The 13399-nt window shown below is 30.7% G+C and overlaps 1 protein-coding gene across 2 annotated transcripts in view; it reads left to right on the top strand.

Annotated features, from left to right (window-relative positions):
* LOC145276842 (sphingomyelin synthase-related protein 1-like) overlaps positions 1 to 10198 on the top strand; it is a 195543-nt gene extending 185345 nt beyond the window's left edge. The window contains exon 5 of one of the 2 annotated variants that reach the window (XM_080128205.1): positions 8785 to 10198. In XM_080128205.1, the coding sequence (XP_079984331.1) occupies positions 8785 to 9113 (329 nt within the window). In that variant the 3' untranslated portion in view covers positions 9114 to 10198. The remainder of the gene's footprint in view (positions 1 to 8784) is intronic. The other variant, XM_080128206.1, reaches the window with a different exon arrangement.
* The last annotated feature ends 3201 nt before the right edge of the window (positions 10199 to 13399 follow it).

Genomic DNA, 13399 nt, shown 5'->3' with positions numbered 1-13399 from the left:
ACTGAAACCACCAGGAAATTCATTGAAGTGCAGAAATTAGAAACTCGTGATTTCTGGAAAATCTATAATTGTGTAGTAAATAATGAGCAATCAACAATACCCCCCCCTCCAACAGTCATGAGGTTGTTTGCACAGCAACTGAGAAAGCTAACATGCTTGTTTGTCAGTTTGCCTCAAACTCTATTTTGAACCCAGCAAACCCTGATTTTCCTCGATGGACAGAAACCACACAAGATGATCTTAAAATCACCCCTTCTCAAGTACATGATATCATAAAAAACCTAGACACCTCAAAAGCATGTGAACTTAATCTCATCCCGGCTGTGCTATTAAAAATATGCTCTGCTGATGTTGCTCCAGTTCACTCTTTAACAACTGCCTTAACGAATCTTGCTTTCCTGAGTGCTGGAAAACTGCTTATGTGGTACCAGTTTACAAAAACTCTGAAAGAACTGAACCATAAAATTCTCATCCAATTAACCTCCTCCCTCCTTTCGCCAAAATATTTGAATCCTTAATTAAGCTCTAGTCCACCACCTTACAGCTGCTAAATTTCTGTTTGACACTCAATATGGATTTAGACAAGCCCTTTCTACTTCAGATATTCTAACTGTAATCTCTGAACGTATATACCAAGCACTGGATAAGGCAGAGGAAAGGAGGGCAGTAGCTCTAGATATATCTAAGACTTTTGACAGGGTATGGCATGACAGTCTTCTCATGAAAATAAAATCCTATGGTATTACTGGACAAATATCTAACATAATTAAATCCTTCTTAAAGTAAACAAGAATCCAAGTTGTTCTCGATGGGCATACGTCCAAACAATATGATATAAATGCAGATGTACCTCAGGGATCGATCCTTAATTCTTTATTATTTCAGATATTCATAAATGATTTACCTGATAAAATTGTCTCTGAGATGGTTATATTTGCAGACAACACGATGGTTTATAGCAGGCATGTGGGGAAAACTAATGAGCACATATCTAGAGTAATGGTAGAAAGCCAAGAGGAAGACCTTCATTCTGTAGTGGAATGGGGTCAAAAATGGATGGTAACGTTCAACGTTGCCAAGACAAAGCTTATTTCCTTTAATAATTACATGAAACCTTAGCAACCACTGATAGCTATGGCTAAAGATACATTACCTGAAAGTACTTTCTTCATACTCCTCGGCTTAACGTTTACAGGGAACATGAGTTGGAACAGATACATCAAGATCATTGCCAAGGCTGTTACAAAGTAGGCGGGCTCTCTCTACCATGCTAGAAAGTTACTTACACCTGAAAGTATCCTGTACCTCTATAAGGCCACCATTCGCCTATGTATGGAGTATTGTTGTCACATTTGGCTGGTGCATCTGCTACTAATCTCTCACTCCTGAACAGGGTGCAAAAGAGAGTCGCCAACTTGATAAGCCTGAAATATCATCTAAGCTTTAATCTCTGTTCCACTGATGAAATGTTGCATCCCTCTACTTGTTTTACAAGTATTAATGGTGGACGCTCTGACGAACTACAAGCCCTTGTACCCCCTCGACGAAAATACCCCCAACATACCCAACAAGCAGCGAAGTCCCACCCCTACACAGATCCCTAGATGTAAGAAAGCCTTCTACTCTAATCGTTTCTTCCCCAGAACTGCTACACTTTGGAATTCTCTTTCGGGCTCCTGCTTCCCCAATTGTACTGACATGCAGAAGCTCAAGTATTAATGTGAACAGACACCTTGCTGCTAAACTCCCTACATAGTACGCCTGCAACTTAGGTCCCTGATAGTAGCTCAGTACATCAAAGTGGCAATATGCCTTGTTTAGAGTAAAAATGTAATAAAAAAAAAAAAAAACTGGTAAAACCAAACAGGAAAACCATGTAAAAAAATAAATTGATTGGACTTAAGGTGTCGGATAAAAAAAACTCAGACTCCTAGTCTTTTAGAAATCCGACCCCGACTCCGCAACGCTGCTCCTAGTATAAGAAGACAATAAGAAAGTAAAGTACAATTATTTTTAATTCAATTTCGGCTTTCATTTTTGAGGTGTGAAAAGTGAACATTTATAATAACAAATTGCACTGATGAACAATTTATAAAGTATCATCAAATAAAACTGAATTAAATGACAGTAAATATGAACATTTAATATAATTCTATACATAATGATTATTATGCTTACTTTTTTTAAAAACAATTCCAACTGCAACTTACTGCATTATAAGTCGATAAAAATGCTGATATGTTTAATTTAGGTGGCAGAAAAAGTACCAAATGTCATAAACATATACTAATTTCAAAATCACTCATCACAAAAACTGTTAAAATATACAAACCTGGAATATTGCATACCTAATCAATACATATTGTAGAATGCTATACCATGTACTTCTTAAATAGTATCCTCAAGGAAATATAATAATTTTATGTAGTATTTTTCACTTTGTTTATCATGGAGATGTAATTAAGTAAACGTACATGTTCAATCTGTATTGTTTGGATTCATCGGACTACTGTTCTCATCTTGAGTATGATTTTCACAAGGTTTCGGTCGGTGTAACCTCCAACCTTCTTCAGGTGTATCTTGGAGAACTTGGGAATGTTTCTGTCGAACTCGGGGAATTTGGACGGAATTTTGAGCAGAACCCTTTATTTACTTCCTGAGTTCGACAAGATACACCTGAAGAAGGTCGGAGGTTACATCGACCGAAATGTTGTGAAAATCACTCAAGATGAGAACAGTAGGCCGAGGAACATATGTGAAGCAGAATGATTTGCATAAACTGGAATGTTTAATAACAGATTTGTTCAGTTTTTTCTTGTGACACTATAAGATTCCTACCTTAATAACTTACCAATGGGGACTTGTTCAAAAAATTGTCCAGTTATTGAGTCTATTTGAAGAAATCACCAAAGAAGTAAGTCACAGAACTTAAACCATATCAATAAGACCTACAATTTTAGCTTTGCGGTTACTTCTTTCAAAAGCTGTCGAATCTAATTCTCATATTTCTGACTTTAGTGGAATCCTTACAACTAGTGAACAATTTAAACAATTCCAACTGCAACTTACTTCATTATAAGTCAATAAAAATGCTAATATGTTCAATTTCAATGAATCAATGGAAACAAGATTTTCATTTTTAAATGATAAAACCTTTTGTCTATTTTCCTAGATCCAAGATTCAAATTTAAATTTCAAAAGAATCTTCTACTGATGATAATGAAGCAGAATCACCAGGATACACTACGTCAAGCTCTTGAGGGTCAAGAAGATCACAGCGAATGTAAAACTGTATCTCCTTCAAGCCTGTTTAATAAATTAGCTTTGAATAACTTACATAACAAATGAAAACTTAGAGTAGGTAGAAGCCGAGTTAAATCTGGAGACTGCAACTACAACAGAAATACAAGTATCACAATCTAAACTCAAAAGGAGTAAATCCCTTATGGTTAAGTGCACAAATGAACTTGACCATTATGTATCTTTACAACTAGTTGCAAGAGGTGATGATCCATTTCAGTGGTGGAAGTAGACACAGGAGATCTTACCACTGTTGGGTAAATTGACTTTAAAAATTAAGTGTACCACCTTCATCAAAGGAGAGTGAGTGGTTCTTTAGTACAGATGGTAATGTGTATGAACCTATGAGGAACAGACTGTCCTGAGAATAAAAAAACTATGTTTCTACATTTCAACTTTAAATACTGAGGAAACTGAGAGCAGAGGAGGAAGGCAGCAAGAATAGAAGAGGAAATAGAGCAGCAGCAGGTGCAGAACTTCAGTTTATAGTTATTCACTTAAAGAATTACAATTTGTACTTTGTAATTGGTTTGTAATTCTTTTTTTATCATTTAAAAATTGGAAATTGTATTTTGTAATTTTGGTTAATAAAGGGAAAAAGCCATAATAGTGACCAGACACTTAATTAAATGTTAAGTTAAATTTGTAGTTACTATGTATATTGTCAAAGCTATCTGATGAGTCACTTGGCAGTGATGAAATGATTTAAATTTAATAGGAAAGAGAAAAGTAAGTACTCGGCTGATTAATTGGCAAATTTGTTGATTATCAATTAATCGGCAAAGTGGCTGATTAGGCTGATTAATGATTACCTACCGATTAATCGGTACAGCCCTAGGCTAAATAATAAATTTGTATGTGACATTTTTTTGTTGCAAACCTACAGTACTTTGGTCCAGAGGGGAATTTCTGCAATCAAAATATTCTATAGGAATAATTTTCTAAATGGTCATTAATAGAGCAGTTTATCCTTTTTCATATCTGCATGTAAAGTTTGACTCTGTAAAATATTTGATTACAATTCACATCTTGAAAAAGAAAAATACTCTTCTGTTAATAACATTGTATACTATTTAAATTAATTATATCAAAACAGAATATAGTCTACGAATGTGATAAGAGTTATGCTCAAGACTACAAAACATTTATGCCAGAAAATGAAAATAATAAAAAAAGAACACAAGAAATGAGTTTTCCAATTCAAAACACTTGTGAAAGTAAAGTTGAAGCAATAAACAAGTGCAAAATAACATAAGACAACCAAGTTATAAATTCAAATACAAATATTTACATAAATACGGAAAAGAAATACAAAACATCAAAATCTAGCATGGGAGAAGGAATCTAAAGAATATATCTTACCGATGAGCAAAGAACACCTTTTAAATATACAATATTTGCTTACGAGAGACAGTGCTGGGTTACTCAAATGGAGTAAGGAAACAAAAGATGGTGCTGCTGTATGTTACAATGTTATTGAAATGGGTAATATTTACAAGGTTCTGATGATAAAACAGGATTGGCATTTAATAAATCCAGTTAAATATTTGTATAATCAAAGATTTAGAATTTTAGTTGCAAAAACAATTTACCAAAACAATAAGATTGACCTGGTTGCATGACGTAAGATAACCAACAAAGAAATAAGGTTATCATATATTCGCGAAACAGACAAGTCAGTTTTTGGTAGTCAACTAGCAGACAGATAGTCAAGACTGGAGTTGTCAACTTCCATGAGATTTCATCTCTTGCGGTCCATAAAATCAGCCATAGGCACAACTGGAGATGTAGAATTAAGATAAATGTCAGCAAACTCCAAGGGGAGCATGAATAACATTATCTGTGAATTATAGCTTGATGGTGTGGTGTTTCTTTTGGAGAAAGATGTCTTCATTTACAATGTGACAACCACAAGAAGAGAAGGCAGCAAGTGAAATAAGATAAGTTTACCTCTGTTGTGCCATGCAGATGAGGAATATTATATATGTTTGCAAAAGAATGTTTCACACTCATCTGTTTATTGTTGTAAAAGAACTATTCGTCAGCGTTAAATGAATGTTTTTGTGAACTGTTATCTCAATTATACATCTAACTTGACAAGAATTAAATGTGTAACATGCACACATGCAGAAGACAAACAGAAAAACATTATACATACATTAGAAGTAACACTAGACGATATGGCTCAGTAACATACAGACATGGATGTATACATACACGTGTCTATATATATATATATATATATATATACACACACACACACACACACACACGGTATACCTGTAGGCAAGTTGGAAGATAATCCACATAAAAGTTAAATAGTTTAAAGCGTTCTCCTTGTATGAGAATGTTGGTAAATCAAACAAAAGTCATTAAGCAAAGTAAATGAGTTCAATTACAGCACAGAGAGGTTGAGTTCTTGATAACAGGGTTGTTGCTAGACATTTTCTTCCAAAATCACAAGTTAGGATATCAGGTTAATAACTGCAGGTTTTCAGAAATGATTTAGACGATGATGTGTTCGCTCTAATTTGTTTGGGTGAGAATGATAATGGCTTTTTTATCTATGGGACAGGTTGGCAGGTTCTGAATTCCTTTTCATTGTGTAAATTCAAAATTTCAACTTTTTTTTAATTCACAATGAAATAGAAAAGAGAATATTCAAATTGTTCATTTAAGCAATTTTGTTAATTTGAAAATCTGTTTTCTTCTAGACATATTTTGCCCAATCTTTTATGTGAAACGATAGTTATTTTCCTTTCTGTTTTTCTTTTTCTTTTCTTTTTCTTTGTTTTTCTTTTTCTTCCTTTTCATATGCTTTGACCGATACTTAATATTAAATTGTGAAAACCCCTGTCTAAGTTATCAGCTTTGGAGCTTACATAGCTGTTGGTCATGTGACTGCATGGGTGAATCTGTATGTGCATTGTACTTTGAGTCAAGGCTATTAAGTCTGTTGACCTTTACTTGGTAAGGTAACAAAATCAACAATGCATGGTCTTTGGTAATGTGGAATTAGTGGGACATGGAGATGTTTACAAGAAATAGTATACTTGCCTGAAATTATGTATTGGCTTCCTGTTCACAAATTAAAATAAGGAAATAGAATATAAAATTTATCTATGTGCTTGGTTGGTAGTTTGTGTGATAAAATATTGTAAAATCTAAAGTTCAAATAATGATACAATGTAACATAAGTTTCCTTTTGTGATATTTTTTCAATAAACTATACAATGTGATATTTTGTGATATTTTGTGAATAAACTATACAATGTGATATTTTGTGATATTTTTTCAATAAACTATACAATGTAGTATAAAAATTTGCCTTAATTACTTTGTCTTTAATATGTGCCACAATGTGGTAACTATCTTTTGAGTCGAAGTCATAGTATAAATTAGATTCAAATCATCATGGATATTTTAAGTAAGTCCATAGAGTAAATGTGGTATTGTGGTAACTATTCAAGTGAAAGTGACTGAAGAAAGAATCAAAGGAACAATGTATCCAGTTAAGAGTAGGATAAGTAGAGGATTTGCCTAATTTGTTAATTTGTATCAATATTTTCTTAGCAAATAAGTCAAAGTTTATCTAGACTCTTTCCTAGGCTGGGACGATTTTTATTTTTCCCCATCTGTAGTACTCCTTTATGGGGAGCTAGACATCCCCCACAGTAAAAACTGACAAATGTCACATCCAAACGTAGATGGCAATTAGAGATTTCATGTAACCTTATTCTAACAAAACACTTCAACAATCACATTTTAAATAAACAAAACTTCAATATAAATCCGATTTTTTTTTTTTTAAATTTACATTATATATAGGATATCTGTTTAAAAAAATTTAAGAATAATAATTGTAAAAGTTTTTTTCTCCTAAATTTATTGCTAAAAATGTTAATTGTATATTTTTTGCTTTTATTCAATCAGTATAAATATTTATTAATAAAAAATTAAAAGTATTGTCCTTGAATTTATCAATAACGTTTTAATTCACATTTTGTTGCTTCTAGTTTTAATTTTGTTAAAAATTCTCATATTTGCTTCAATGTCAATTTTACATGCTGACATACATTGGAGGCTTTAAGAAATAAACCTAAAGAAAGAATTGTGGTGCTTTATTTTTAGTTCAAAATAAAATGCCAGGAAAACTTATGGATATACTTATCAGTAGGGCTATGGGATCAAGTAAAGATTAGATACCCCGTAGCAGAAGACGAATACTAGTGCACATTTCAAGTGACACCAGTTGTTCGACCTTGACATTGCCGTTGGTTGTTTGTAAACACGTCAAATGGTCGAATGTTTAGGAGCAAGATTTTTAAAAAAATATATTTACAGAACTTTTTAAGATTTAAAAGAAAAAAATATATATTTACAAAACATGTTTTTTAATATTAAATATTTACAAAACTTTTAAGGATTAAAAAAAAATAACTTTTTTCTATTTACACAAAACTTTTTAATGTAACAAAGCAAATGTAATTTAACAAAATATATTTAAATAAATGGGTGTCTTTCTAAGTGCGTTTTTTTTTTTTTTTTTAAATATGTTTACAGAACTTTTTAATAAAACTACTGATGTGATGAAAATACTATTTCAAAACTAAGTGTGACATTGATAGAATCGTCGATATGCAGATAAAGAATGGGTTTTCTGTTAAAAGGGGCATAACTCTGCACTTATATAAAAATACATTTCAAAATTTTGCATAGTAAACTGAACACAAATATTGAACAAAAAATAACTGTAAATGTTTTCAGTAATCTGAAGATTTTCTGTACAATCAATAATGTAATCAAGATTTCTTCAAAAAGATTAAATAAAAATTCTTTTTGTGGAAAAAATCTCTTGGAAATATCAGCTCTAGTGGCACCTAAAATAATAAGTATAGATTTTTATTAATAAAATATTAAAGCTTAATCTAGTAAGTGATGATCTCTTTTGTCTTCTACAGCCCCTTTCTCACAGAAAAGATGTAGTCTTTCTCTGTTTCCATTCCTAAGCACCTGCTTACCTGCAATCTCTTACCCTTCTTTATAAGACAGTCACACCAATAAATTGTGTTATTATGACTGAAAAGAACTTTCCTTTTTTTTCCTTTATGTGTCTAGCGCAATTTCTGTAAACAGCTCCTTCAAAGAACTTCACATTATCATGAGACTGCCTCCCTGCAAACTACAACATAACTCTTCAAATCTAATGTAAACAAATACATGTCATAAACTGCCTTCATAAATAATCAAACTTTATTGATTCTATTCATCATTTTCAATCCTTTCAAATATTCTTCATCAATTAACAATCTGTCCATCTTATTAACTTGCATTCTTGAGTAGCGACTCATTAGTAAAATAAACAAACTGCAAAATGATTTTAAAATTGTTGTGTAAGTTTTTTTAAAGAACAAAATAATTTCATTAAAAAATATTTCTTTTTCCATTGTAATTGTTTTTGTTTTTTTCTATTTTTCATTTCAGATACATCACGCCAAAGATTTTATTACATCCACACAATCACTTGGGTTCTCAATCTCTTTGGTATATTCTTTATCTTGGCAGCTCATGAACATTACTCCATTGATGTCTTCATAGCTTTCTACATCACAACTCGACTTTTCCTTTATTACCATACGCTAGCAAACAACCGCGCTTTAATGCAAAAAGATTCAAAACGAACAAAAATTTGGTTTCCTCTCTTTTCTTTCTTTGAATCAAAATGCGATGGAATTGTCCCGAATGAATATGAATGGCCATTAAAGTGGCCCAGTTTCCTAAAAATGTCTAAATCTGAAAAAGTTAAAAAGTAACCAATTTAGATTTTATTTGATGAAATTTGTCTCATTGTATACTGTCCTAGACTACAGGCCACTTCACGGTGCTGCTGAGAAGCATGACTGGAAACCATGTTTGATTTTTAGAGAATTTTCAAGGGCAATGCATAAAATAACATTTTCAACATACCTAAGGATAGATATGTTGAAGGATAAATGAAGATATGTATATGGATCATATCTTTTACCATGCATCTTAATTATCTCTTTGTTTTCCATAGCATATATATGTATTTTCATTTATCTGTTAACCCATTTTCTTATCCTTACATATGGATCAGAATGTTAATCTATTTTCAAACATAGCTTGATTCAATTTTCTTAAAAATTTCTGAAAGTCAAACATTTAAAAACTTTGTCCTTTCTTTTCAATTACATAATGAAATGGCCTGTAGTATAGAATGCCATGTTTCATTGCCATTTGCAAATTTGCTCTTAAAGATGTTTTATATGAAAAATTGTTTCAATTTCTGAACTGCTACAATTTTTTAAAATCTGTGATCAGAATTAAGAGCTTTGCACTTTGGCCTATTGTTTAAAAATACCAAAAAGCTACTGCCTAATTTATCCTTCTTGGGTAATGTTGAATTTTAAAATACATCTAAAATGTTAACTCTATTCATAATAATTAATTTTGTTTCTTTTATTTTTAATTTGTTAATTTACCTTTACATATTTTTGTGAATATCGAATGAATGTGTTTAAAAGACCTTCATTCTTAAAATAAAAAAAAAAAGCTGTTAATAAATATAAACTTCTTGACATAAATTATGCAACAGGAAATCAAACGGTGAACTTTTCTTAAACTGATTTCCAAAAACTTATTTACATTTTTTTTTCTCATGTTTATGCAGAATTTTAAGAATGAAATATAATTTCAAGTTCAGCTTTACTTCAATGACCAAAGAAAATAAAAATTGATATTTTTTTGTTTCAACTCAGGGACGTGTTCAAACTAATATCTGAAGCTGTCTTATGAATGTTGTACAATTTAAAAAAAAAAAACAAAAACAAAAAAAAAAAAATCACTAAAATGAACCTCAAATTTAAAGAACAAAACATCTATATCCAACAAGCATTCATTTATGAAAATGAGATTTTTATAATTAGAAATATCTCAAATAACCTATAATTATTTATCTATATCTCTCCTTAACACTATTCTACTCTGCTAATACTAAATTATAGAGGCAGAGAATATAAAATGTTTAAGTAATGCAGAAAAAGGGAAATATTGATGTTGACAGAAAGAAGAGAAAAACTGTAAAATGGAATGTGTAAAAAAAAAAAAAAAAAAATGGGAAATAGAATTTTGTGAGTTTACATACCATTGTCGGTTTCATATTATCAGGCTGAAGTTAGTGTTCAATAAGTTTCTTTACTTTTTTACTTAAAACAAAAAACTCTAATTTTTATAAATGCTAATCTAAATAATAAGGATAATAAAGATAAGAATGAATGTATAAACCTCATGAAAAAATAAAAAAGCGAGGCAATAATTAGAGATCGTCTAGTTGTATCTATCAAATAACCTGACATAAACAACAAAAAACATTCTAAGAATATTAGTATAAAGTCCTAAATCGTTAAGTGGAATGCAAAAAAATCAGCAAGTTTACCTTTTTTTTGTTCCACAATGTCTTCATATTTGATCATTAAACGAAAATATTAACCAAAAATAGAGAAAAACTCCTGTTCAAAAGTGTTTATGAATTCTTCCAGTTATTTACTATGAAAAATAGTAATAATCTTTGTAATTGAATTCATATGTAATGATCTTGTATTTATCAGCTGAGTCTTGTTGCTCAAAAGCTTGTATGAAAACTGATAGGAGAGCATCGTTCTGTTAAAAATATTCTAAACAAAAAGAAGAAACTAAGGACTTTTATATTAGTTTAAAAAAATTATAACTGTTAGATATTTACTTCTTGAACAGATTTAAAAAGTACTTCTTTGAAGATTTAACTAAATTACTAATCTGAATAGTTTTCAAGCTCTAATGGATAACATTTGATTTTGGGTCAATTTTTTTTTTTTTTTGTTTTGTGTTGGATTTCAAAATTATGCTAATTTTACTTAAATCAAATTTATAAACTCTAAACACATATGAGAACTTGCTATATTCCAATCTATTTGAAGGTGAATAAAAAATATGCAAACATGTGGGTTTGTATGAAGAGGACAAGACAAAAACAAAAGCTCATAAATGCAATCCATGATTTTTACTGGATCTGCAACCATCAGATTAGCGTAGATGTTGCAGAACCTATTTGGATGGTTCTTAAGGAATTTTGGTTAGTTCTTTTGTCAAAAGGAACATTATTGTAGTTTCTAAGGCAATAACTGGATCCATTTTAATTTTTCATTGGGAGGGGGCATCTTGCCTTATCAGGTTGTAAAATATGCTTACATATGTTTTCATGCAGATTTTAGATTTATTATTACAAAGACAATTCTCTATTGAATATTATATTGTACCTAATATATAGTAGTGATTTCAAAATAAAAAAAAAATGACTTAGGTGCTCTCTGCTAGAATCAAAACCAAAACATTTACTGCTCCAGCTGCATCTCTTACCAATGTAGCTATCGAGCGATAAGGAAGATTTAATATTGAATGGCTTAAAGAAATGAATAGAATTTTGGAATGTGCAGAAAGAAGTAAAAATATGTTGACAAGTTGAAATGAACACTTTGCGTTTCAATATGTCTGTACGTGTTATTCATCCAAACCATCTATTTCCTGTTAATTTCAGCATTCTCTGAACAGTAGTTTAAGAGTTTCAGTTAAATATTCACACACACACACCTACTGTTTTATTTATATATGAAAAAGCAACAAATTTACAATGAAACTATTCAATTTTCTTTTTATAAATTTGAATTCATTTATTTTATTATAAAAATTATGAAAACAAAATGCTCTTCCTCTATCTCTTCAAAATTCAAAAGTTATTGTAAAAAATTAACTTCAATCTATTATTTTGATTATTAAAGTAATAACTTTCTTTTCTGCTCTTTATGAATAATCTTTTCTTGTTTTTTTTTTAATTTTTTTATGTATTTGTCTCTATCCTTGTCCTGCTGAGAAGACTGGTATATCCTTGCATGTAAGCTGTTTCTTTAAGCTTCGAATTGATGCACATAATAGGTGATCATGTTCACCCTTTTCCTTCTGTACATGATAGACGGTTTGATTGAGTTCTCAAGTTGGGCACAAGGCATCTGAAGAAGGTTGGAGATCAAAATGTTTGAAATGTGATGACAGCAAAAACGAGATGAAGAAACCAGTCTCAAAACTATAATCATGAAAATTCCTTACACTCAAAGCACACACACACATGAAAGAAGTAAATAACTTAGCTTTCTTAAGTCTTGGACATTTAAGGCTAAACCGTGCTGGTTGATTCATTTGACCTGGTCAAATGGAGTTTGTGATACAGAGATGCTCATCTATTCAGTGAGAACTTTCTTTTCATTTTTTGTGGAGTGCTGTAAATCTTTCTTTGCATACGTATATCATTTTCAGAGATATTAATGCTTAAGAATAAACACATATTTCAAACATCATATAAAGGTGTTAAAATAAATAAATAAAAAAAATAAATAATTATTATTGTTTAAGCGGGATGATAGAACTATTCCGTTGTTTGTAATTCTATTTTAAGTGGAGAAAATTATCGGTACAATATGCCTGGAAATCTAAAAGGATTAAAATAGATACATACAAGGAAACAAAAATAGTTAGACTTGCTTAATTTCATGCGAAACGGAGAAATTTTACTTAGCTTTTTTAAGTCTTTAAGATGTTAAAAAAAAAATAAAAAAACACCTACAAAAATAATTCATACTTGTTTAAAGTTTCTGCTTCCTTTGTCAATGGCCAGCACTTGGAGCTGTACAAAGCAGTTAAAAGTTTGAAACCTCAGTATTGTATACCAATTGACATTTTTATAGTTAAGCTACCAATATGCCTATCACCGCTTAAGTATAGCACAGGTCAAAGAAGCATTAAAAATCTTAGTTTCTAGAAGCCATATTACAAATGTATTTAATCAGCATCAATTTGGCACAAATTTCAAGATTCAACTTTCCATTGTTAACATGGTGATTTTCCAATACATTGGAGATGGGAAAGTAATCAATATTATCTCACTTCGGTATATCAGTATGCTCTGACAAGTCTTCATTATTAATAAGTGTGTTTATTTACTTGTGTGTGTGTGTGTATATATATATATATATATATATATATATTATAC

This window comes from Euprymna scolopes, chromosome 5, assembly GCF_053919585.1.
Source record: "Euprymna scolopes isolate OS-2025 chromosome 5, ASM5391958v1, whole genome shotgun sequence".
Classification (NCBI taxonomy): Eukaryota; Metazoa; Mollusca; class Cephalopoda; order Sepiida; family Sepiolidae; genus Euprymna; species Euprymna scolopes.
The sequence above is the reverse complement of the archived record's forward strand: the minus strand, read 5'-3'. Positions and strand labels throughout refer to the sequence as shown.